Source organism: Gekko japonicus, unplaced genomic scaffold (genome assembly GCF_001447785.1).
Source record: "Gekko japonicus isolate JY-2015 unplaced genomic scaffold, Gekko_japonicus_V1.1 scaffold604, whole genome shotgun sequence".
Lineage (NCBI taxonomy): Eukaryota > Metazoa > Chordata > Lepidosauria > Squamata > Gekkonidae > Gekko > Gekko japonicus.
The window spans coordinates 737,414-763,448 of record NW_015175374.1 but is presented as its reverse complement, the minus strand read 5'-3'; the positions used below and the strand labels follow the sequence as shown (position 1 = coordinate 763,448).

General features: G+C 46.4%; 2 protein-coding genes across 2 annotated transcripts in view; both read left to right on the top strand.

Annotated features, from left to right (window-relative positions):
- TRAK2 (trafficking protein, kinesin binding 2) overlaps positions 1-2,849 on the top strand; it is a 60,322-nt gene extending 57,473 nt beyond the window's left edge. The window contains exons 17-18 of the mRNA XM_015425516.1: positions 312-411; positions 2,076-2,849. Coding sequence (XP_015281002.1) covers positions 312-411; positions 2,076-2,748 — 773 coding nt within the window. The 3' untranslated portion in view covers positions 2,749-2,849. The remainder of the gene's footprint in view (positions 1-311; positions 412-2,075) is intronic.
- Positions 2,850-13,687: 10,838 nt separating this feature from the next.
- Positions 13,688-26,035, top strand: part of ALS2CR12 (amyotrophic lateral sclerosis 2 chromosome region candidate 12) — a 39,163-nt gene continuing 26,815 nt past the window's right edge. The window contains exon 1 of the mRNA XM_015425514.1: positions 13,688-13,791. Coding sequence (XP_015281000.1) covers positions 13,688-13,791 — 104 coding nt within the window. The remainder of the gene's footprint in view (positions 13,792-26,035) is intronic.

Here is a 26,035-nt window from a genome sequence, read left to right as displayed (position 1 = left end):
CTGCAGCCTGCTCCCAATCCTTTAACTATGGCGAAGGATCCAGGAGAACCGCATCTCCACCTTCCTTGGTTACGGGCATTCAACATAGTTCAATCGAGGGCTGCGGAAATTAGTGTTCAGGGGGCATGATCAGTTTTACCGGGAGACTGGGAGCTTTTTATGGCAATGATTCAAAAATAAACCATTGCATTCAGTAGAACGTATTTTGCCTTGGAGTTTTCAGGATTTTATAAACTTACTACTTCATTATCGTAAACATCTTAGCCTACTCTTAATCTCCTTTTCATCGGATTTTTTTTAATGTATTGTAGCTTCCAATCCAGGAAAATGCCTGTCATCTACAAACTCTACATTTACTTTTACCACCTGTAGGATCCTCCATCCATCTGATATCACGCAAGTTACCCCTAGGTAAGAAGGTTACCGGTCTTCTCAGAACTGAGCATGCAGTCAAATTGGCTGTTAGCTCTTGAGAGACTGGCAAGTGCTTCAGAGTATTTGGTTCTGAGGAGCCAAAACAGGCGACGGTTTATGAATGTCACTAATTACGCTTATGTATTTCAAGGTCACTGATTGTTGAACCAGTTCTTGCATTTTAATGTTGTAAGGTTTCCAAAGGGGGTGGGAGCACATGGCAGATTGGCATGTAGGGCTAATGTACCCGTATCAGACTGCCTGAGCCATGAAATCAGTGGATGGACCTTTCTTCAAGACTCTGCCTTATCTGAAATGAAAATAACAAATACACTGTAATAAAACACAAAAATATATAACTGAGGATTTATATGTATGCAAAGGTCATGAAAATATGTAATTCAATAAAGAATTAAGCAACATAACATAATCACACATACGGGGAATACAAATACCATAGAATTAGTCCAAAGGGATCAGAACGTAAGAAGTCAGGCAGAAGTCACAGGAGGATTCCAGATATGAAAGCCTCGTTTCAGCACATTTCATTAACGGGACAGTAAAATATACAATCACTATGTAGCCGCACTATGTTTTAAAAAGATATGTTTTATAAAATCTGCCCGATTTTTTGACTTCTGCCTGGCTTCTGACGTTCTGATCCCTTTGGACTGATTCTTTGTATTCCTTATGTACGTGATTATGTTATGTTGCTTAATTCTTTATTGAATGATATATTTACATGACCTTTACATCCATATGAATTCTCAGTTACATATTTTTGTGTTTTGTTACAGTGTATTTGTTATTTTCGTGTTTGTATATACACTGTAATCCTTCTTATCCGAAAGGAGGCTTTTTGTCGCGATGTTGCAGGCTGTGGAAGGCCGGTAGTTCAGCGGTTCAAGACCCGGGTGCCGCAAGACAGGGTGAGCTTCCGTCTCTAGTTCCAGCTCCTGCCAACCTAGCAGTTCGAAAGCAAGAAATTGCAAGTAGATAAATAGGTACCACTTCGGTGGGAAGGTAACAGCGTTCCGTGCGCCTTGGTGTTTAGTCATGCCGACCACATGACCACGGAAACGTCTTCGGACAGTGCTGGCTCTTCGGCTTTGAAACGTAGATGAGCACCGCAACCCTAGAGTCGGATTCGACTGGCTTTCGAGCAAGGGAACCTTTACCTTTACCTTTTTCCCTCCCATAGGAGATGAGGCGCTCACGATTCCCTCCGGCTTTTTTGATTAAAGATGCTTCTATTCCACAAGGCCTGGGAGATGCTCTGTGATTAGTTCTATTGGTTTTTTCCCCCAGTGATAACTGACTGTTCTGCTTGAAGGGTTTTTTGCTGTCTATAGATTGCTTTTACTGTTTCCTTTTCGTTTTTGAGATGCTGCTTTTACTGATTAATTTGCTGCTTTTATCAAACAAAATTGCTTTGGGGTAAGGTTAAATTTATTCCATGTGATTTTGTGTTTTTATCAACCTCGTTGGGCTTCCTTACCTGGTCAGAAAGGCAGTGATACACATGCACCAGTCTTCTTGTTAGAGTGGGGTGTAGAACTTATGCCCTATCCCTGGAAACTTTCCCCTTCTTCTGCTCTGTACATAGAAAGAGGCTTCTGATGATCATATTTAACACACGTATCTTTGGTTTGTTTCCTCAGTGCTTCATACGGCCCTCAGTGCTCAGGCAGTAATTGCAGTACGAGCAATACAGTCACAAACTCGCCAGCCATGTCATACAGGCTCAGTATTGGAGAATTCCTGACTAACAGAGGAGACTCAACTACCACTTTCAGCAGCACCAACGGTTTAGCTAAGCTTCTGCAAGAAAAAGGCATCTCGGCCAAGGTCTACAACAGCCCGGTCTTGGAGAAACCGCCACTGCTCCAATCCTTCAAGACGCTCGCCGTTCCCACCACACCACCAAATTCGCCTTTGCACTCTCCTTGCCCTTCCCCTCTGCCATTCGAGTCTCGAACGAACGTGTCCGAAAACTTCTTAGCCTCTCGGCCGGCCGAAACGTTACTGCAGGAAATGTACGGGCAGAAGTCCTCTGGTCCTCCTGACGTCGGGCAGCTGAAGATGAACCTGGTGGAGAGGCTAAAGAAGCTGGGTATCGCCAGAGCTGTCAAACACCCGGAGGGAGGGGACAGCAAAACAAGTCAAGGGGCAAAAACTGGCCTGCCGAGGGAGGACTCGGTCGTGTACGTCAGCGCAGGAAGCAATCTGATGGCCGGGCTGAGAAGAAACCACAGTCTTCCGGTCTTGATTGGGGCACTCGGGGCCCCTTTGGGCATGTCGTCTTCTAAAATGGGGGTCCTGAACGAGGACTGAGTGGTTTGCCATGATGGGCTTTTTGTTGGAGAAATGTATGGACTTTGAGATGCAGGCCGTGATGGTTGAAAGGATGTAGGAGAAGAGTTGGTGTGGGATACGGGTGCATGTTGACAAGAGGAAAGGGTGGGTGGGAGGGAGGGAGCGGAGACCCTGCATGGAATATGGAAAAGAAGACAAAGAGCAAACCAAAGGCTCAGTCTTGAGACCAATGAAATCTCCACTGCCCTTCGGTCTCAAATGAGAGGAGGGAGCAGAAATCATTCTGCACTATGCCACAGGATGTGGAATAGTAAATACCTGCATTAATTCTTTTGCTGAGTGTATTTCCCTCCCCAGGTTTGTTGGAAAGGTCCTACCACTTAAATGTAGTTTGAGAGAGAGGAGCTAAAATAGCCTGTCACATACTGAACAAGAATTGCAGAGAAAGCTAAGCATTCCATCAAGGATTGGTACTTTTCAGTTTCTCTGTGATCTAAACCTTCCTCTAAAATGGTGTATCACAAATGCTGCAAAGAATCTCCTTCCTATCCAAGAGCATAGAAATACAGGGACCGCTCTGCTGTTTTTTGCACAGAACGCTCAGGCAAATATTAACAGTGCAAAAGGGAATAAAATCCATGTGCTTTATTCAGGGTTTATATTTGACTTGAGCAGGAGTGTAGATTTGGCGGACAAAGATAGTGAGCGAGGCATTCAACATCTGCCTGTGTTTAGGAAATGCTTTAATTCTAAATTACTCCTGCTAAAATAGTCCTGCAGTAACCCCTTAGATTTACAACACATCCTCAAGGTTAGTTCTGTGGAGTGAGTGACTAGAGAGGAACTTTGGTCTGGGGACATCTGTTTTGCAAAACAAAAATTACTTGATAGATCAAGGTGTTTTCCCCTTCTGATTTCTTGGAAGGCTTCCGTTGTACTTCATGGAACGTGCCTCTTCTGGCATTTACAGAGTGGAGCTTCAGTTTAAGATACAGAACAAGATGGTAGCTGTCTCTGAATCTGCAGCAGCCGCAAATATTGGCATGGGTAGAAGAGAAGCCTTCCTTCCCTGAAAGGAAAGGCTCTGGAGCTTCTGAATTAACCAGTTGGGGGACAGCTAACTTCCCCCTTGCTACCTTTTTGTAGAAGGAGAGGGTAGCGATTTAGTCTCTCTCAAGATGGCTTTGGAAAGCGACACAGAAGCCAGAGAGAGCGAAAGAAAAGCACAAGTGGTTTCTGCCTTCTGTTCTGGCCCTTTCTGTGTGCTCGAAGTGGGAACTCACAATGCACAGATCCTACGCACATCTTAAAAACAGCATCTCTCACCAGTGTGTGAGAGTACTCGAATATCATGACATGCTTTCAGCGAGCATTGTGATAGAATTAAAGTTCATGCTTAATGGTTGGCTAACGCACATAAGCCCCTCACCATGGGCAAATCCCAACCCATGCAGGCGACCGTGTGGTTTGAAAATCAAGCACAAACAGTAGACTTGAGACTGAGCAAAAGATCATTTCACGCATGAGCTCCAGTTTGCGAGATGTATCCAAAAGCTCTGAATAGATTGCCTAGGAATATACAATTAGTCCATATGTGGCCGCATACCGGCAACATGACCCATCCAATCCCTTCGGCATTCTAGCCGAGGCCTTTTTAAAATGTTTTTTGGGTAAGCATAAGTTTCTAAACATGCCAAACAGCTACACAAGGGAATGGTACAAATGTATTTATTACAAATGACTACATACGGGTTAACTCTGTTTTAAGTTATAAGCATATTCAGAAATTTTGAATGCTTTCAGGGTGTATTTCTTTTGTGTTGTATGAAACCTGGCCACCTTCGGCAAGATTAACAAAGGGGAATTTTTGTTTACTGTTGCTCTCCATTAAGCTTGCAGTCCGGCTTGTCCTGCTATATTTTTTACAATACTAGGGACAGATCAGGTGATAAAACTGTAGCGTTTGTCCAAGGCAGCCAGAAATATTTAGAAAGGTTTGGGAAAGCACAATGTTTCAGCTAGCATAAAATATATGTATGTCTGGTTTATTGCAGTGAGTAAATTTCTGATGCATTCTTTAAAAAAATAATTAGAATGAATGTGGATTTCTTTACCGGCTTTGTAATTACATCTGCTTTTTAATTACCTGTATTTATCACCAGCAGAAGTATCAGAACTTGTAAGCCTAGACTGCTGTTTGCGGACCATATTCATGTTAAAATCAGTTTTATAAGTTTACTCAGTAAATGCACGTTCATATATGTTTGAAGAGGTCTTTTTTCCCTCCTCCTAAGAAGTCATCAGAAGGTATCAAAAAGAAATGAAATGAAACAGAAAAGACAACGTTTCACTGTAGGTAAAAACCAGGTCAGCTGATAAAGGCCGTTGTGGCTGACAGACGGTGCTATAACACTTCCCGCCCAGTGGCCTTCTTGGATACACAGCATAGTTGATTATTAATAAGAGGTGGCCAGTTGACTGACTTGACGGTATTGGATGAGTCAAATAACTGGAATGTCACATTCTCAGCAGTACCTTTCGCACAGTAGACCTAAAGTCCCTTTCCACAAGGAAGTTTTCTGGGAAGGTGGTAGAGCCCCCTGTGGGCCCCCTGCCCCCAATCTCCAAGGCTTCTGTTTTTACCGAAAGAGTTTGGAAGCACAGATTACTAGCAAGTATCGGTTCAAGCGATGCCAACGAATATAACGTATTTATACTGGAAACACAAGGGACTGCCCAGAATACCACAGATTTGCTCCTGCTGCGTTTGTAGCCCGGGATCTTGTCGAGTGGGTTTGGCTTTACTAAAGGGCAGCAGCAAGCCTGCAGGACGGCCGGAAGGAAGTAATGATCATTATGAGCTGGTTAAATTGGCCGTCTTTTTCTGTGCAAATATATTTAAAAATTGACTCTGGTGGGCGGCTGTGTTGGTCTGAAGCAGCAGAACAAAGTTGGAGTCCAGTGGCACCTTTAAGACCAACAAACTTTCATTCAGGGCTTGCTTTCTGGGGGAACACGCCAGAACAGAGTTCCGGAACCTCTTCAACAAAATTCTTTTAAAAAATGTTTAAAAGTTCATGACTTTACAGTATACAGATTGAAAATGTACCTTTTGGGAGTTCCAGCACCACCCCCACCCCCCAAAAGCCCTGGTTTTATTGTGACATACTGCGAAAGTATAAACTTCCGTGTGCATCTGAAGTGTGCATGCACACAAAGGCTTATACCCAGAAGAACAGTTTGGTGGTCTTAAAGGCGCCACTGGACTCAAACACTTTAAAATGGAGACTGTATTTGAATATGGAAACGGCACCAAACACACAAACACTTTTTGCTTAAATCGGTATTGAGCTCTCTCCCCTCATTATCCGTCATCTGTCTGTCATAGTTAAATAGCAACACCGCCTCTGCGCCACTTGATCCAGAAGGCTGCAGCGTGTCAGTCGTGCAGAACAGCCGTTGTTGGCTGGTGTGCAGGCAGACCGGTAAAAGGTACTTTAGTTGAGGAAAACAATTTCTTTTTAAAAACAGAGCAGCAGAGAAGATTACGTTTCAGATAGTATTCCTGTTTGACGTTGCCAGTAGTGTGGGCAACATATTTTTAAATAACCAATAACCTTTTTTTGCATATAATTTCATTTCATAGTGTAGTGCAGATACGGTAAAACACCAGTCTTGTCTTTTATGCAGTGCTAGTCAGGTAGAGATTTGTTCCAAGCACTGATATGTGTGTGTATGGATGGATATAGGAACCTCCTGCTTTTCTCCCAAATGGGGACCCCAAGTAGCTTCAAGTACTGAGAGCCAGTTTGGTGTACTGGTTAGGACTGCGGACTCTAATCTGGGAGAACTGGGTTTGATTCCCCACTCCTCCACATGCAGCTGCTGGTATGACCTTGGGTCAGTCACAAGTTCTCTCAAGAGCAGTCCTTGAAAGAGCTCTCTCAGCCCCACCTACCTCACAGGGTGTCTGTTGTGGGGAGGGGAAGGGAAAGGAGATTGTAAGCTGCACTGAGACTTCTTTGGGTAGTGAAGGGCGGGGTATAAATCCAATCTCCTCCTCTTCTACAGAAAAGAAAGATAACAGGAACAAACACAAAAGAGTGGGGGGAGTTTTCTGAGTGCCAAGTAGGTCTTCCCTTTCGTCCCCTGGTTCACACTGCTGGCCATGCCCAGGCCTTAAGTACCTGCAGAGCAGAGAAGATAAATAGAGGTGGATGTTATTCGCCCAGACCTGGATAGCCCAGGCTAGCCTAATGTCATCCGATCTCAGAAGTTAAGCGGGCCGACCCTGGCTAGTGTTTGAATGGGAGACCTCCAAGGAATACCAAAATATCTATGGGATCGTCTCCTCCATTATGTTCCCGGGAGAGCATTACGCTCCGCAGGTAGGCGATCCCTAGCCCCAAAGCGTTCCGGCTGGCCTTTGACCCAACCTGGCTAACACAGTCAGAGCGCTGCAGGACCTCATGCAGTTCCTCATGGCCTGCAAGGCAAAGATGTCCCGCCAGACTTTTGGGTTAGGGACAGTGATGGTTTCCCAACATGTGGCACCCACCCCCCATCTCCCCTTACAAAATAAAACAAACCAAAAAAAGAACTTGGGAAGTGACCAAAATCATTCAGAAATCCAGATCTTCAATTGTGTAGTTGTTAGTGATGCTATCTTGAATTTGTTTTAAATTGGTTTTAATGCTATTCATTTTATTATATTTGATGTTTGCATATTGTTCCTAAGGCTGAATGCCATACTGTACAGAGCCTGGCGCGAGTCGGGATAGGGCGATCAATAAGTCCAATAAATAGTACTAATAATACTAAACACAGCTTAAATTAAGGAGGAGACCTTCCTGGATCCCTTACCCACCCCCAACAATTTTAGCTCTTCCTACTAATCCTTGTAAGCCACCGCCTTGGTTCAGTTCCTGCAGGGTGTCGTACAAAGTTCTGCATATTGTAAATGAATCTTCCGTAGCAATAATCCCTTTGTACTCGGTTTGCTTGTGAGAGGAGGGATCCAAAAAGTGAAGCAGTAGCCCTCTACTAGTTAGTCTTTGTTACCCAAATGGGGGGGGGGTAAATGAGTGAGGAACCAGAGCAATTTGGTGGCCATGTGGTTTGTTGGTGTTGGGGGCAGGAAGATCTGAGAAATCTCAAGAGGGAAAGTGATTGCAGTTGCCAAATGATACAAAGACGTGGGATATGAAAATAAGAGGAGCCACATAGTGCAACAGTTACTAAGCATTCAAGAATTCCTCCCCTGGCGTGTTCCTGGGGGGTGGGGGGAATCTGTCAACATACACATTTGTGCAGACACCATTAATCTCTATTAACATGCCTGAGGTTAACCTACAGCAAGAAAAAGAGGAAGAGATTGGATTTATACCCCGCCCTTCACTACCCGAAGGAGTCTCAGAGTGGCTTACAATCTCCTTTCCCTTCCCCTCCCCACAACAGGCACCCTGTGAGGTAGGTGGGGCTGAGAGAGCTCTGACAGAAACTGCTCTTTTTTCAAGAACAGCTGTGCCAGAACTACGACTTGCCCAAGGTCACACCCACAGCTGCATGTGGAAAAGTGGGGAATCAGACCTGGTTCTCCCAGTCCGTGGTCCTAACCACTACACCAAACTGGCTCTCCTGTTTGACACACTCAAAATGTAAAGTCTGATATGCTAATTGTAGTGATCTGGTCTATGATGTAAAGATGGCCCCTTATATTTTATAGTCTTAGGGAATTCATCGTTTGTGGGTTTACCCTTTGATCACATGACCTTATAGTTCTAGAACAAGTCGTACAAAATATTTTAGTAGCTCTTCAAATTAAAGAGGAATTAAGCCGTTCCTCATTCTGCTAGTCCAAGGTTCCCCAGCCTTTTCCAGCCTTCAGACACCTTGGGAATGGTGAGTGAGGTGGCCAAAGCCACAAAATGGCTGCCACAAAAGGCTGAGCCAGCCACAAAATGGCTGCCACAGCTTACCTTCAGTCACACAGTGAAGATTCTTGCGCTGTGGTGGCAGCCGCTTCCATAGCAATGTGTTGTTGTTTTTTAAATCTGCGCAGCCAATCAGAAGCCCTGCTAGGCAAAAGCCCCACTCATTTCCCAAACACACTTGTCAGATGCCAGGAAAGGGGTCTGTGGTTGCCATGGCGTCAACAGGCGCCACATTGGGGACCCCTGTGCAAGCCTGTTGGTGGACCCAGAAATCTATATATCTAATTCTCAAGTGTGCCCCCTGTGTGCGGATGCTTAAATCCGCGCACCTGGGGGGGGGGAGATGTTTGTGCGGACATGGGGAGGTCCCCACGTCTGCACAAAAATCCGAAAACTTCAAAAAAAATCGGGGGGATACTTAAATCCCCCCGAAACTGACAGAGCGTCCCCTGCGCATGCGCAGGGAACGCTCTGCCGGCGCCCTCGCCGGCGCCTCAGACCTGGGGGCCAGTCATGCAGTCTCAGCCTAACATACCTCAAAGGGTTGTTGTGAGGATAAAATGGAGAAGGGGGTGTGATGTGTTAGCTATTTTGGGTCCCTGTTGAAAAGGTCTTACATTTTATACTATATTTGAGCACAGCTGGGTGAGTGTCTTCTAGAGAAATCATTTTTTTTGCTGGTATGTACAAAACACACAAAATAGGGAAATGAGTTGAAAAGCTGACTTGGATGAATTATGCAACAGGCAGTTAAAGGAGGGGAAATCCCAAAGAAACTGGAGAGGGGTAGAATGGAATTAGCAAATATACACACAATGGGATTTGTAGTACCCTGAGAAAGGAAAAGAGATATTTTTGGAACAATAGCTCGACTGACAGAGGTGTCAAATTGAATATTATTTTTGCAAAGTGCCAGTTTTACCACACCACATGCACAGGAAACACAGTATGCACGTGCCTGGATTATACAGAGATGGCTGGTGAGGGATATTTCAACAGCATCATGTGAAATCTAGCCTGTGGAAATGAGCCTTTCCAGTACCCCAGAAGTGTGGAAATTACCTCTGACTTGCCAGCAGCTTTTCTGCTCAGTTTTAGCTTGCTGCTTCATCGGGTTTGATAGTTCAACAAAACTCGCTATCTGAAACTAAGTTTATTTTTGGAACAGGAGGATTTCAAGCACAATCTGTTGGGGTAGCTACTCTCTAGAACAATCACATGTAGTGTGCCTTTAACACAGAATGGAGGCAAGCAGCCAGTGACTTCGTTTCCATGGTGAGAAAGGAAACTAAAATTGCAGGGTAGGAGAGAGAGAAACTGGAAGACATAAATCTTCTAGGTCTGCCTTTAAAGGTCTCCGCATTTCAGATCTGAAAACCCAGGGCAGACAACCACTAACCAATAAGCTCTCTGGAAATGTAAGTTTTTGCCCACTATTTCAGATTGTCAGGAGCCTGGGTCGAGATATTACCATGCTGAGGTGGAATCCAGGCAGGCCTCTCAAAACTGGTGGTGCCCACTGGGCCATACGTTTGCTGGGACTTGCTGCTCTACTCTCTTGCCTTTCTCTGTCGCCTTAACACACCAAATAGAAGGGCTTTTTTTCAGCCCAGATCATTACATTTGACCACATTATCATTCTTTTGCATTCTGCCTCTCTGCTTTAGGAGTCTGCCTGAAATGGAGGTCTCCCTATTGTATTGTTTGGCTGTCTGATTTATGTTACCTAGTTTTGCGTCCCAGCTGGAAATGCTTTTAGCTTTTGATGCATTTTTTAAAGTGTTTATGCTCCTGATTATTGTTCAATCCTATCCATTCCATTGCTTTAAGTATTTGGACCTGTTGGCTGCCTTGGAAACTTAATTTAAGACGCAACTAGATTTCATGAACAAAGCCACACAGACAAGGTAAATTCTGGTTGTAAAGAAGAATATCAAATAACAAATTGGTCCTTTCCGCACTACACTTTAAATCCTGGTTCAACCCTGTCCCCAAACATACATTCTACACTACATGTGAGTTCACTCCTTGTAATCATCTTGGACTATTTTGTGTTTCCACATTACATTGAGGTCACCCCAGTTTTGCCCCAGACTTGTCCCGGGATAAACGGATGCTGTTACAACCAGGGATAAATGCAAGCTATTGTGTTGCAAGTTGAACTCTGATAAAACCAGGGATGAGATCCGAGTGTTGAAAGGACCATTGACAGCCATCCCTTTTGGTGAGGCCCAAAATTTGCCTATCCTATGGAAGGCTTAGGTTGGAGGTGTCGAACTCATTTGTTATGAGGGCCGGATCTGACATAAATGTCACTCTTGGGCCAGGCTATGTGTGCCATAAAACGTAATGCCAGGTACTGGAGATACTAACTGTATAAAGGACAGCAGCTGGTAAGCTCCAAGTTGGTATAGTGTAGTGGTTTGGTGTAGTGGTCAAGTGCATGGCCTCTAATCTGGGAGAACCGGGTTTGATTCCCCACTCCTCCACTTGCACCTGCTGGATGACCTTGGGCAAGCCACAGTTCTGGCAAAGCTGTTCTTAAAAAAGAGCAGTTTCTGTCAAGAGCTCCCTCAGCCCCACCCACCTCACAGGGTGTCTGTTGTGGGGAGGGGAAGGGAAAAGAGTTTGTAAACCACTCTGAGACTCCCTTGGGTAGTGAAGGGAGGGGTATAAATCCAATCTCTTCTCTCTTCTTCTTATATCCTCACTGCAAGGCTTCGTGGGCTGGGAAGGAGGTGTAAAGGAAAGTCCCTATGGGTGGACCGGAAAGCCAGGAGGGCAGCCCTGGGTGCAGGCACTCCCACACTGCCCGACTGCTGCAGACAAGGTTATTCCGCCATGCTGAAGCCACAGAGTGGCTGTGCCCACTTCCACCTGAACACCGAGGCAGGAGTTGTGTGTCAATGACAAAGAAGGTACACTTATTTCCAGGTTGGTTTTAGAGAACGGATCGGCAGCACAGGTCTCCAGACAGTCAAAGGAGAAACCTGGCCGAGGGACATACATTTAAGCCGGTTACGGCTTCGGAGTGTGGTCTGAATTCTCTCTGGTGCTTTCGGGTGCAGCCACTAGGCTCTCCATTCTCTACTTAGCACAAAATTGACCTCACAGCAGCGAACCCCCAGGCCTTCACGCTTGCTACCCTAAGAAGGTCTTGTCACGGAGGGGAAGCTTTATCAACCTGGTCCCCCCCCTGAATCACAAGAGGCTATGTGGGTGGGTCCCCTCCGTTAACAGAAAGGGACTGGTCACAAGCACACTCCCCCAATCCCTTTCTGAGCCCCTATATCTAGGGTTGCCAGCTCTAGGTTGGGAAATACCTGGAGATTTGGGGGCTGGAGCCTAAAGGAGGCAGGGTTTGGGGAAAGGGAGGGACTCCAATGGGGTATAATTTCATAGAGACCACCTTCCAAAGAGCCCATTTCCTCCACTGGAACTGACCTCTGTCGCCTGGAGATAAGTTGTAACAGCAAATCTCCAGCCACTACCTGGAGGCTGGCAACCTGTAGTGTATCGAGCCCTGACAGGGCCGGGCATGCCTGGACTTGCCCAGGCACAAACACCTCAAGCTTCATGCCAAAAGACAATGGGCCAGTAGGATCCTAGCCAGGCCCAATGAAAGGGCTAGGTCCCAGGCCGTGAGGCCAATAGGTCTCTCGGTCACTGTAAATAGCCTATCGGGAGTGGGGTGTGTGTTTTGGTGGTGGGTTTTCAGTAGGAATATAAGCCGGCCTGCGAGCCGGCCTAGGTGTCTTGCTCCTGACTAATAAAAGTATGCTTAGCTGAAATCACTCTCCGTCTGCGTACTTTTCACAACCCTATGCTACAACCCTGGACAGCTTGCTGATTCTGCAGCGGCACACACCCACTATTCAGGCTTTTGAGATCATGGAAGCTGTGAGCACAGAGAGGAGAGAGGAATAATGCTTGCTGGCCCCTTTCCTAGACACGCACACAGACAGCCAAACATCTGTACAGGCATTGGGCAACAGAATGTGGAAACTTCTGCTTCAGAGATTTTACGAGAGGTCTGCCCTTTCTTGGGGCAGACCTTTGCTACGGATAGTCTTGGAAACTTAATTTAAGACGCAACTAGGGATTCTGTGAGGAGAAAGAGGCACTCCAGCAGAATGCTCAGCAGTTTCATCAAACTACAGTTCCCATAATTCTTTGGGGGAGCCCTGGCAGTTAACTTAGGTTGTTGGGTCGTCCCCCCCCCCTCCGAGACTGTTCCATAATCTAAGCCTCCCTCTGATTCTCTCCGGAACCAAAATCACCACGATTCCTTTATGTATTCTCCACCTCGCTAATTCCAGCTGGTAGAGCAATGTCAGCAAGTGGTGTATGGAGGGCTGCCGGCTCTGAGTTAAGGAATACCTGGATATTTTGGGGGTAGAGCCTGAGGGAGAGGGGTTTGGGGAGGGGAGGGACTCCAATGAGGTATAATGCCATAGAGTTCACCTTCCAAAACAGCTATTTTCTCCAGCTGAACTGACCTCTGTTGCCTGGGGACAGGCCCATAGCCAGGTTTTTTTTTTAATTCGGGGGGCCTTTCAATAAGTGGGGGGCACCCTGCACACACACCCCAATGGAGCGCCACAAATAAAATAAAGCAATGGAGGGGGCCTGGGCTGGATAAGAAGTCGGGGGGGTCTTGGTAGTAAGTTGTGGGGCCGGGCCCCGAGATGCCCCACTGTAGCTATGGGCCTGCATGGGGATCAGTCATAATAGCGGGATATCTCCAGTCACCACCTGGAGTTTGGCAAGCCAGGGTGTATGGGATTGTTAAAAAGATGAGAAATGAGTAGTTTTCTGCAACCTATCCCCGTTATACCTCCTCCAAATTTTCTATGCCTTGTAGAAGCTTAATAGCCTCCCTTTAGCGAAGGCTTCTTCCCCTTTAATCAGTGGTGAACTTTCCTTTCCTTGGCGAGTGCCTTGCCTGGCTTTAAATTCTGAAGCTCTGTTTATGTCTTTCCGCTTGCAGGCATTCGGCGGCACCAGGTTCCAGATCAGCAGACATGTCACGGGGACACTTGATGACCTGTCCTTGCTGGGACCCTTGGAAAATCGGATGTAAACGACTTAAAAGGGCCAAGCCGGGGACATTGTCTCAGATAACAAAGTAAATGGAAATTATTTGGATGGGGGAATGTTTGGGAGGGAAAGTGCTAAGAATGGTTTTTAATGTGTCATACACACTTGTGATACAGAGTGACAATTTAGTATATCCAATGGGGAAACGTGCTTTTTGTACGGCATGTGTGTGCTGTTGGGAAAATAGGCAAAAATACTTAAATACTCAGCGTTTGCAATGGATCTTTGCTTCACTGGAGACGAGACACTTCTTTCTATGAAAAAGCTTTATTTCTAAGGGAAGGGTTCACATGGAAAGCTACAAAACAAGAGATATCTAGAGCTAGGTTTTTACATCCTTACAGCACAGAATACATGGTCACACAACAATGGAGATTCTCCTACTTCTTGACTCCTAGAAGGAAATCACCTGAACACAGTAACCAATGATTGCTAGTAAACAGACTTAGATTTTCCTGGGCTATCTTCCCATTCCAGTTTCCCTTCCAGGCCAGTCTAAACAATAGCACAGAGGGTAAGACAGATTAACCCTATAATGACTGGAATCTAGACCTTGCAACCCATACATTCCCAACATGTGCCACTTCCCAGACTCCAAGTGACTTAAAACGAGAACATACCTAAAAAACATAAAACAGCCAAGCCAGTCAAAGAAATATCCTGTCAGGTGGTAGTGGAAAGTACCGCGAAGTAGTAGTGGTCATATGGCAAAAGATATTCGTAGTTGGTTTGCCATTGCTTGCCTCTGCATTGCAACCCTAGACTTCCTTTGTGGTCTCCCATCCAATTACCAATGGCTCCTAAGGAAATCAGGCTAGCCTGGGCCATCCAGATTAGGGTGTCCAGTTGGGCAGAGGTGTAGGACAAGTGACCAGTGAATGTGATTTATGAATGTGATTTCTGATTTTTTTTTTCTTGACAGGTAAAATGACAGCTGCCACTGTGCCTCATTAGGAGGCTAAAGTAAATTTATTTGCTTCTGCCTGAAACGAGGGAGTTTCCTGATGACATGCACACAGCTTAGCTCTTAGCAGACCTTCTGGGGCCAGATGTTCTGCTCTACACAGAAAGTTATTGTTTGAGAACACCGCGGCCCTTTCCTTCTCTTAGCTTCGCTTCTCAAACGTCCTTCAACTGAAGAACAAATAATTTCAAATATGCATTCCATTCCATTACTTTCTGACTCTTAAGACGTTGAAGACCTTTAGCCCTTAAAATAATACTCTAACTGCTTCCGTTCTACAACTGTCTAGGCTAAATATCAAAATCTAAATTCACTTTAATCAGACTCCTAATGAGGCACAGTGACAGCTGTCATTTTACCTGTCAGGAAAAAATAAATCAGAAATCACATTCATAAATCACATTCACCGGTCCCTTGTCCTACAGAGGTCAGGCCCCTAGCTACAGTGGGGCACCTCAGTGCCAGCCTCCCGCCCCCGACTTACTGCCCAGGCCTCCTGACTTCCCATCCAGCCGGTTTAATTTATTTTATTTTTTGCACACACCATGGCTGCGCCGAGCCATCACCCTGCCCTGCCCTGCCTGCCGGCAGTGTGCCTCTGGCTAGCTGCAGTGTGAACACACTGCCTACCGGCACCTTCGCCTCTTGCCTCTCTCTCGTCGCTTTTTGTTTTACTTTTATCTTCTCGTCGCTCCTGACACAATGCGCCCTCTAAGCCGTGGAGTCTTGTGAGCAAAAATTCTACTTTGTGGGCTACTGGCATTAAAGTTGTGAGTGAGCGATTTGGCTACAGCATAAATTACTGTGCTCTGGACGGAGCCATCCTTCCTGAGCAAAGGCGGCAATCTGTGAGTGTGAGCTGGAGGCTAAAAAAATGTGAGCTAGCTCTCACTAACTCAGCTTGGAGGGAACACTGGCCTGGGGGGGTGGCGGTGCCCCCTGACTTATTTAAATGCCCCTGAAGTCAAAAATCCTGGCTACGGCCCCGGTAGAGGTTCTAAAAGCTAAGTGAGAAAGGCTTTTCTGTAGTTCATGATCAAAGAAAGCCAAGAGGAGCTGTCCTCAGCTCTAAGAGGAAATTACTCCATGATAAATCATGATAGTGGTAGTGGAAAGTTCCATCAAGTCACAGCTGACTTGCAGTGACTCCGTAGTGTTTTCAAGGCAAGAGATGTCCAGAGGTGGTTTGCCATGGCCTGCCCCTGCACTGCAACCCTGGACTTTGTTGGAGGTCTCCCATCCAAATACTAACCACGGTCAACCCTGCTTAGCTTCCAAGATCTGATGAGATCAGGATAGCCTGGGCTGTCCAGGTTGGGGCAGTAGATCACGATAGACATAGATCACAAGATAGAACAGTCACAAGATAGAAGAGATCCCTGCGGACATTGTTGCATTACACTGAAACCTGTCACTGGAGAATTCCAGGAGGGCTCGCTGGTTCCCTGAATGCTGCCGGTTTGATCTGAATCCAGGCTGTAAAGCAGACATGGTCTTAAACCCTTGATGAATTCATATGATGCGAGTGGATTTCCATCAAGACTAGTTTAGCCCCAGAGTAATACAGAATTAAAGACTTAGACATTCCCCCAGGAGAACTTAAAGTGTTACGAAGGAGGCCTTGTCCCTTTGGTCGTCTCTGGTAAACAGACTTTGGCAGCATTTTGGTTGTGTTTTTTTTAAAATGCTTCCAAAAGGTGTTCAACTGGAGGAAGCAATGGAGACTAGGAAACCAGGTTTTTAAAAATATTTTCTCAAAAAAGTGGGATACAAAAGAGAAGAAGGGGTAGGGGAAAATATAGGTTCATCAAGTTTATAGATTCATCAAGTTACATACAACAAGTAAAATCAGATGTATTATCCAGTGTATTACATATTTCAAATATAGAAGCAGACAATAGAACATCAACAATAAAACATCAATATTACTTAAGTTTGGGATAGATTCTCTCTTTAAAAGAATAAACAAGAACTTTCCTAAAGTTCGCGATAATCTATTAACAAGAAAAGAGATTACATCACTAGGAACCTAGTTTTGAATTGCCCCTTAAACTCTATTGTCCTTCCTCATCAGTAGTAAGTAGGATTGTCAGCTCTGTGTTTGGAGTATCAGAAGATTTTGGGGGTGGAGCCAGAGGAGTGCATGCTTTGGGGAGGGGAGGGCCTTTAGCAGGGTATAAAGCCATAGACTCCACCCTCCAAAGCAGCCATTTTCTCCAGGGGAACTGATCTTGGTCATTGGGAGATCAATTGTAATAGCAGGAGATCTCCAGGTGCCACCTAGAGGTTGGCAACTCTTGCTAGTGATTGGCCCATAAGAGAATGGCACGCAGATTCAAGAATAGCCCCCCACATTGTAGGCCTTTTGATAAACATATGTCTAAGCAACTTTTTTTCCAACAAATAGGTCGTGGCCAATAGGTGCGGGAATGAAAGACCAAATGAAGTCCCAGGTTTGTCTAAAACTACCAACTTCGTCTAGGTAAGTGTTCCTACACAGAAGAACCTCACACTACCCTGTTTCTTTTTGGTGTCTTTGTGGTAGCTTTGTGCTGAAACGCACCAAACCTCCATCACCTCATCTGCTCTGGCCTGGAGCTGCCTCTGCCTTCATGTGGGATCCCAAACCCTGAATCCATCCTCATGAAACGGGTTTTTCTACATTGTCTTGTTCCAAAGTCAGCCCTTTTTGCCTTCATTCTACAGTGTTCTCATGGTAATCCTTCACTCCTCCAACTCTACTCATCTGCAGACCACGCCCTCTTAAAACATTCATTCTCCTGTGCTGCCCGTTATCTCCCAAATGTCCTCCCAGAACACCTGTGTGGCACTTCCTCTCTTCACAACTAAGGTTGCCAATTCCAGGCTGGGAAACTCCTGAAGATTTGGGGGTGGAGTTCGGGGAGGGAAGTTGGGTCGAATGCTATAGAATTCCTCCCCCAAAGCAGCCATTTTCTCCAGGGGGGTTGGTAGTCTGGAGATCAGTTGCAGGGCTCTTTTTGGGCAGGAACGCACAAGAACGGAGTTCCGGCTGGCTCCCGAGTTGGCCACGCCCAGCAGGAGCTCATTAGCATCATAGGCCACACCCCACAGCAGGAACTCATTAGGATTGGCTACATTAGGGGTGTGTGGCCTAACACGCAAAGGAGTTCCTGCTACAAAAAAAGGCCCTGGGTTTTGACAACAGACAAGGTAAGCAGAATAACAACCAAAAGGTGGGTGTGGCTGGATGACCACACTTCTGGTAACATGGGGGTGTGGCCTAATGTGATAATGAGCTGTGCTGTCAGCGGTGTGGCCCAATATGCTAATGCGTTCCTGCTGTTGGGTGTGGCCTATTATGCTAATGAGTTCCTGCTGGGCTTTTTCTACAAAAAGAGCCCTGAGTCAGTTGTAATTCCATGAACCCTCCAGGCCCCACCTGGAGGTTGGCAACTGTATGCATACCCCCATCCTCGCACTCACATGTTCTGTGATATCTTTGGCTTTACTCCTTAGAACCCATTCACATGCTACAAACTAGTTCTCATGGCTGCCCCGAGGACTTTCAATCACAGTCCTGGTTCAAATCGGAAGTTCCAACCAGGGATCAGCCAAGCATGTGGACTTTGTAATGTATGAATTGGCCCTTAGACTGAAGTTAGGCGAGGAGGAGGAGGAGGAGGAGACTGAATTTATACCCTGCCCTTCACTCGGAGTCTCAAAACAGTTTACAATCTCTTTTCCCTTCCTCTAGAACCGGGTTTGATTCCCCACTCCTCCACTTGCAGCTGCTGGATGACCTTGGGCAAGCCGTAGTTCTGACAAGAGCTGTCCTTGAAAGGGCAGTTCTTGAAAGAGGTCTCTCAGCCCCACCTGCCTCACAGGGTGTCTGCTGTGGGGAGAGAAAGGGAATGGCGCTTGTAAGCCGCTCTGAGACTCCGAGTGAAGGGTGGGGTATAAATCCAATCTCTTCTCTCCCCACAACAGATACCCTGTGATGTAGGTGGGGCTGAGGGAGCTCTGAGAGAACTGCTCTTGAGAGAGCAGCTCTGTGAGAACTGTGGCTGACCATAGGTCACCCAGCAGCTGCATGTGGAGGAGGAGTGGGGAATCTAACCCAGTTCTCCAGATTAGACTCTGCTTGCTCTTAATCGGGACACAAAACCTGTGTGCAGCAGTCAAGCAGCATGGGAGCACCTGCCCAAGGCTGCACAGCTGGCTCTCCAGTCTACCCATGTGGGTTTTCCTCTGCACCCCGCTCTCAGCCCATGGGGCCTTGCAGAGAGGATACACCAACTTGGAGCTTAGCAGCTGCTGTCCTTTATATACTATATATATATATAGTACCTAGCATTGCGTTTTATGGGACACATGGCCCGGCCCGACAAAGTGAGATTTATGTCATATCAGGCCCTCATTGCAAATGAGTTTGACACCTCTGGCTTAGTGCTTCGGAATTTGGAGGTTCCCCTCAGTCACCATGGCTAGTAGCCATTGATAGACTTCTCCTCCTTGCTCTCCTCAGATCTATGCTAGCACCCCCAGTAGGTTATGCCAGTCTTGAAGTCTCAGGTGTTTGGAGCTGTCCGTTGGTTCGGTGGTGGGGAACAAGAGAACCTTCCTTTAGCTTCTGCTACCTGAGGCAGTTTTTTCTCTCTTCCAGAACAAAGTCTGTTCCCACAGCACACAAAATAGTGTTACGGAGCAGGGAACCTCATGATGTGAGTAGAGCAGATGGTTCATGGTGTTGGGTTTTTTTTAAATTATTGTTACAATTCCTATCATTTTAGAGTACGAAGAGCATTCTGTCGGTTTTCAAGCCTTCATTGTCATAGCCACCTTTTCCTTAATTAAAAAAGCACCTCTTCCCCCTTCTCCCTCTCAACTGCCATTAGCCCTTTCATGGAAAAAGAAGACATAACCGTACTGCCGCTGACAGCAGCTTGGAGGAGGGATGACTTATGCCCAGGAAATGTTGTGGCAGAAAAGGTTACGCCCCTCCTGCCTCACTGTCATGGCCGCCCTTGGCTGCTTTTAAATAACAGTACAAGATCCATTCAGGTGGGGAGCCGTGTTGGTCAGAAGCTGTAGATCAAAGTTTGAGTCCAGTGGCACCTTTAAGACCAACAAAGTTTTATTCAAGGTATGTGCTCTTGTGTTGCCACACACTTCCTCAGATACACTGAAATGGAAGTTATATCAGTTCATACAGATAGGTAGAGGGTGAACAGCAAATTAGCATACAACATAATGAAGATGTTATAAGAGAAGCGAGAAGCGACGGCTGAGGGGTGACATGATTGAGGTTTATAAGATTATGCATGGGATAGAGCAGGTAGAGAAAGAAGCACTTTTCTCCCTTTCTCACAATACAAGAACTTGTGGGTGTTCAATGAAATTGCTGAGCAGTCGGGTTAGAACAGATAAAAGGAAGTACTTCTTCACCCAAAGAGTGATTAACACATGGAATTCACTGCGACAGGAGGTGGTGGCAGCTACAAGCATGGACGGCTTCAAGAGGGAATTAGATAAATATATGGAGTAGAGGTCCATCAGTGGCTATTAGCCACAAGGTATAGATAGGAACTCTCGGTCTGGGGCAAGTGATGCACTGTATTCATGGTGCTTGGGGGGGGGCAACAGTGGGAGGGCTTCTAGTGTCCTGGCCCCACTGCCGGACCTCCTGACGGCACCTGGTGTTTTTGGCCACCGTGTGACAGAGTGTTGGACTGGATGGGCCACTGGCCTGATCTGACATTGGCTTCTCTTATGTTCTTATGCTAACCAAACAGGAATAACAAGTTAAGTTTGCATGGTCATCATTTGTTTGGATTGAATTCAGAGGGGGGGGGATGGGGAAGGACACAGTGAGGCAAATAAATATGTCAGAATTGGAGACTGATGTGTAAATGTATCCTTCTTAATCGTGGGGTGCTAAAAGCAATTAACTGAGACCCTGCCATTACGCTCCATCCGTCTCCTCTCAAGCACGGAGGTAGCTAGCAGCATCCTATTCTTTGAAGTGTAGTGTTATGTCTCTTCTGTCACCAGACCAGGAAAATACATTTCAGCCCACCATTCTAAATGACATTACATGCTAATATTCATTGCATTACATTACTATCACTATTCCAATTTACTATTCCAAATAAGAAATGCATTAAAATAAAGAGGATGTATAGAGCCCTTCAAGATCCAGTAATGTATCTATCAGATGCTGTGCCCTCTGTTACAGATTACAACAAGGGCCGAACTGACACTCACATGAAGTTGCCTTGTACCAAGGATCCCCTATGTGGACCCCGTGGGTGCCATCTAGGGTTGCCCGGTCTCAATGACATGTTGACGGGGGGTGGGAGGGAGCCTTCCAGGAGTGGGGTGGGGCTCCATCCCCCAATGGCGACATCATGCGGAAGTGACATCTTCACGTCGGGGATGTCGCACGGCGATGCTCTGGTTTGAGGGCAAAGCTCTATGGTAAAATCAGGGTCAAACCTGAGTTTTGCCCCAAAATCAGATCGTTGTCATGCAACATCCCCATGTCAGTTCCATGTGATGTCATCATGTCAGGGATGTCGTTGCACGGGGGATCCCCCACCAGTGTTCCCTCTAAGCTAAGTTAGTGCTAGCTAGCTCAGTTTTTTAGCCTCTGGCTCACACATTTTTGTCTTAGTTCAGGAAGGATGGCTTCAGAGCAAACTATGCAGCAGCCAAATCGCTCACTCACAACTTTAATGCCAGTCGCTCACAAAGTAGAATTTTTGCTCACAGGACTCCATAGCTTAGAGGGAGTATTGTCCCCTACCCGGGAAATAGGAGCCCTAGTGCCATCATGCCCATCACCATCTTCCCTGGTGCCTGCCAAGTGTTTTTAGAAAATGTGTAGGGCCAGTTGGAGACTTTGCCCAGCAAGGATTCTGATTGGCCACTGGAGATTAGACTAGATTGACTGCAGATTTTTTTAAATGTTGCTTTCGGCCTCAGCTGCCATCACAACATGAGGATCTTCACTGTGTGACGGAAGTTAAGCTATAGGAGCCATTTTGTGGCTGGCTCTGCCTCCTGTGGCAGCCATTTTGTGGCAACCATGTTGTGGGTACGCCCACCATGCTGTGTCAGAATTCCCAAGGTGCCCGCAGGCTCAAAAAGATTGGGGATCTCTGCCTTATACTGAATTAGACCATCGGTTCATCAAAGTCAGTACTGTCTACTCAGACTAGCAGCAGCTCTCCAGGGTCTCAGACAGAGATCTTTCACATCATCTAGGACTGGATTCTCACAGGAGATCCTGGGACCTTTCGCATGCCAAGTGGATGCTCTGCCACTGAGTCACAGCCCCTCCCCTAAACCACCCATTTCAGAGTCTAAACCGGGTCCTGTCAAACCAGAACTCCAATAAGAGCTCCCAGCTACTTTTAAAACTTAATTTTGAGGCATGTGGGGGGCCCAGTTCTGATCAGGACCACACTCTGTGGAGAGAGGGGACTTAAGCCTCTCCCCCTCCCATTCCCATACCATTTGCTGTACATGACAAAGCCCAAGGGACCCACTGTTTGCCCCAGTGACCTGGAAGCCATATAACATGTAGTTGGGCCCTTAGAATATCTATGCAGATATGCAGGGGTTGTTTGGAGCCGGAGCGCACCGGAGCACTGCTCCGGCAGCCCAGGAGCAGGAAAAAATGACGGTGGCAGCAAGCCCCGCCCCCAGCTCCCCACCCCCAGGTGGGCAGACGCATGGTGGACACAGGCCCCAGCTTGGAGTCCAGGCTCTACTGCTGAGGGAGGCTGGGCAGGGCCGGAAAGAGAGGCGGCCAGAAAGGAGGAATTTATGGTAGCGGCAGGGGGGACTTTAGGGCATCAGATGACTGCAGGATCAAGTGAGGACTTGCACGTGTGAAGGGGAGGGTGGGTGGTCGGAACAAATACTGCAGTCAGGTTTAGGCCTTTGTGTGTTTTTCCTTGAGGGTATATGAATTGCAAGAGTAAATAAATGGATCTACTAATTCAACATTTCCATCAAAACTCCTCCTGGTGCATTTATAGTTTTTATTTCTATTTAAACTTCAGCATCCTCAGCTTAGAGTGAAGTTACCATTTCTAAATGTGGTATAGATGAAATGCACTTCAATAAAATTAGTTCTATGGTTGTAAACCTCCTTCAGTTTAATGGGATTTGCATGTTTACTCAGAATTAAGAGTACTAACTGTACTTCACCCCAGCCCGTTTTTGTTAGACTCATAATTATAATCAGGAACAACAGTAGAACTCTAAAAAGGAAAAAGGAAACTCTTTGCAGTTTCTCTCCTCAGGTTTTGCTCACTGGCTCGTCTTTGCTACTTTCTGTCTCTAGAGTTCCTTAGACGCTGCAGGCTTTTAAAAAGCAAACAAAACGATGTTGGGGGGGGAGTGCCTTCCTAATAAATGCGCTTCAGAGCCTATTCATCCATGGGGTGGGGGTGCAGACTATAAATTTCTCCTGAGAACAGAGTAGTTCTCCGTAAGGGTGAGTGGGGGGGGGGGGAATAGTTGCCTGGTAAAGCATACAAGGAACCAGCTTTCCTACTGAAGAGAAGCATCAGAAAGAGCTTTAGCTCACACGGTCCCGACCAAGGAATTTCTACCAGGCAGCTGAGTCTCTGCTCCGAATTTGTAGGCGATTTTAGTTAATGGGCTGCAAACCTGCTATTGAAAGCAAGGCGAGAAAACTCACTGGAGGTGCGCCCCGTGTTAGTTTGCAAGATAATTGTGCTAGTTTGCAAGATTACTCCCCCCCCACACTGCTATTGCGAGGGTGGGTGTGCAAGAATCTAGCTTCTGAAGGGACTTGTTCGCAAAGAGAATCGTCCCCAAAACATCTGGCTAGCACAGGAGGGGGGGAAGCTGTTTTGCTACGGTGGGCTGCAATCCGGATGCACTTCCCCCCCAGCCCATCTTGGCAGGCCAGCTGGGGAAGGGAAGGGAAGGCTTTTGAAGATGCCTCCCCCCTTGCTTCCCCTTCTGACATCACTTCCGGCGATGTCATGGGGCGTGGCATATGCTAATGAGATGTTATGCTAATAGCTTATTAGGTATGCTAATGAACTCCTGCAGCTCTTTTTCTATGAAATGACCCTTGCAGATATGAAACAAAGATATTCTTTGTTTCAGCCTGGGGCTTGGGTTACCAACTCTGGGTTGGGGAATCCCAGGAGATGGGGGGGGGTACAGCCTGGAGAAGGCAGGGGTCAGGGAGGTGAGGGGGAGCTCCGTGGAGTACAACATCATGGAGTCCACCCTCCAAAGCAGCCATTTTCTCCAGAGGTAACTGATTTCTGTAGCCTAGGGATCAGTTGTATTTCCGGGAGATTCCAGGTCCTGCCTGGAGGCTGGCAACTCTTAACTTCAAGCTGAGACCCACACAAAGTTTTAGCTTCACTTTCATCAAGTGAAACCGGTATTCTATTGGAAGGCACTTAAAAAAAAAATCAATGAAAGATACTCCATTGCTGGCTTTGTGTACCTCCTCTCCCTTAAGGGAATAATACATTTAATACAAAAAAATTAACCCATCCCTTTAAAATTCTGTGTTGGAGAGTACCTAATCCCTGGATTTTAAAATCTAGTACCCTGGTGCTTAGTTCCTTTTGTTTACGCCCCCAGATATCCAAGGACTTTTCAGAGTTTTATCCTGGCCTTCTGTTTACTCATACGAAAGGGCAACTCTCTTTCAACCTGGAGGAGGAACCCTCTGAGAAGAAAAGACCTGCTGACCCATTTTTTCCCAAACCCGGTTTGGTCAGGTAATCCTGCAAAAAGGCTGAGAATGTTGATATACCTGCCAGCAGCCTTGTCTCCGGTGTGCTGATGTGGGCGTGTTTGATGGCATATTTTCTACACGGGCATGTATGTCACTTGCAGTATCTTTTCTACATGGGCATGGAGGGAAACTAATATTACTTGGAAATAATGTCTAATAATTAAGAACTAATAATGCCCGAACGGCAGCAAATAATAAAATTCAAACAGCACTTTTTCAGTCAAATCCTAAACAGAGTTATGTCCTAATGCAGAGGTATTTGCAGCAACACCAGAGCACTCAGATGCTTTCCGCAGTGTCAAGTTTCCCCCTGCCTGCTCTTCTATTCGTCCGCGGCTTTCCCTCATTTCTGCAGACGGTTTCTCCCCCTGCCAGGAGCAAAAACACAGTTTGCCTCTTCTTGCGGTGCAGCATGGGAATTCCTGGAAATAGGGAAGTCTGATGCCGTGGAGCAACAGGCAACAAACTGCGTTTTTGTACCAGGGACTACAAAAACATCTGCGGAAATGAGGGAAAGCAGCAGAGAAATACAAGGGCAGGCGCAGGGAAACTTGACACTGTGGAAAACGTCTCATCTGGAAGTATTCTCTTGTTCAGTCCCTCTTGCCTGCTATTCCTCCCCATGCCACCAGAGGGCTTTACAAATGTTAGCTGCTACATCGCTGTGGCACTATAACGCTATAGCACAAATCATTTGTTTTTTAAGCCAGCAGAAATCCCTCTGGTGGCACAGGGTGGAGGATAGCAGGCATGATGGGGCGATGGCACTAAAATGGCACCCATGTGAGGGGCGGGAGGTTCAAAAGGGCAGACCTTTCCTTTCTACATGGCCACAAATCAGTTCTGACTGTGATCTTTCGGGAACATTGTATCAAATTTGGTTTGGGAGCAAATACAGGGGAGCAGGGGAAATCCCAGAACGGGCAGTGTTGTGTAGATGCTCCAAACACATTCGCTCCAGTTTGGGGCAAAAGCTCCATGTGAAAGCAAATCATTGTTGATCACATCGTCCTATGGCAGAGCTGTAAAAATCCCTTTCAAAACCCATCAGTTCGGACTGGCCTTAGGCTCTGGGGCCAAACGAATGTGTTATATAGGAAGCATGCAAGAGCCTCCCAGTCTTCCTTCCTTCCTTCCTTCCTTCCTTCCTTCCTTCCTTCCTTCCTTCCTTCCTTCCTTCCAAATGTAAAGCAGCTGTGGGAAGCTAGGTTTCAAAGTGCTTAGAACAGTAGGGCCCCTTTCCTTTCCAGCTACTTTCCCACTCAAAATTGCCTAGGAGCAAAAACTATTGATATGCTCTCCCTTTCTAGATTCTGATGAAATACACTGCCTCCCCAGCTGCTTTTCTTTTGTTGAACACTGTTTGGAAACCATCAGATGTGTCTCCCATGTAATATCTGGCCGTCTGGAAGGCAGAGATATATTAGTGATATTTTTGGCGTAGTGGTTAAGTGCGCGGATTCTAATCTGGGAGAACCGGGTTTGATTCCCCACTCCTCCACTTGCACCTGGCTAGATGACCTTGGG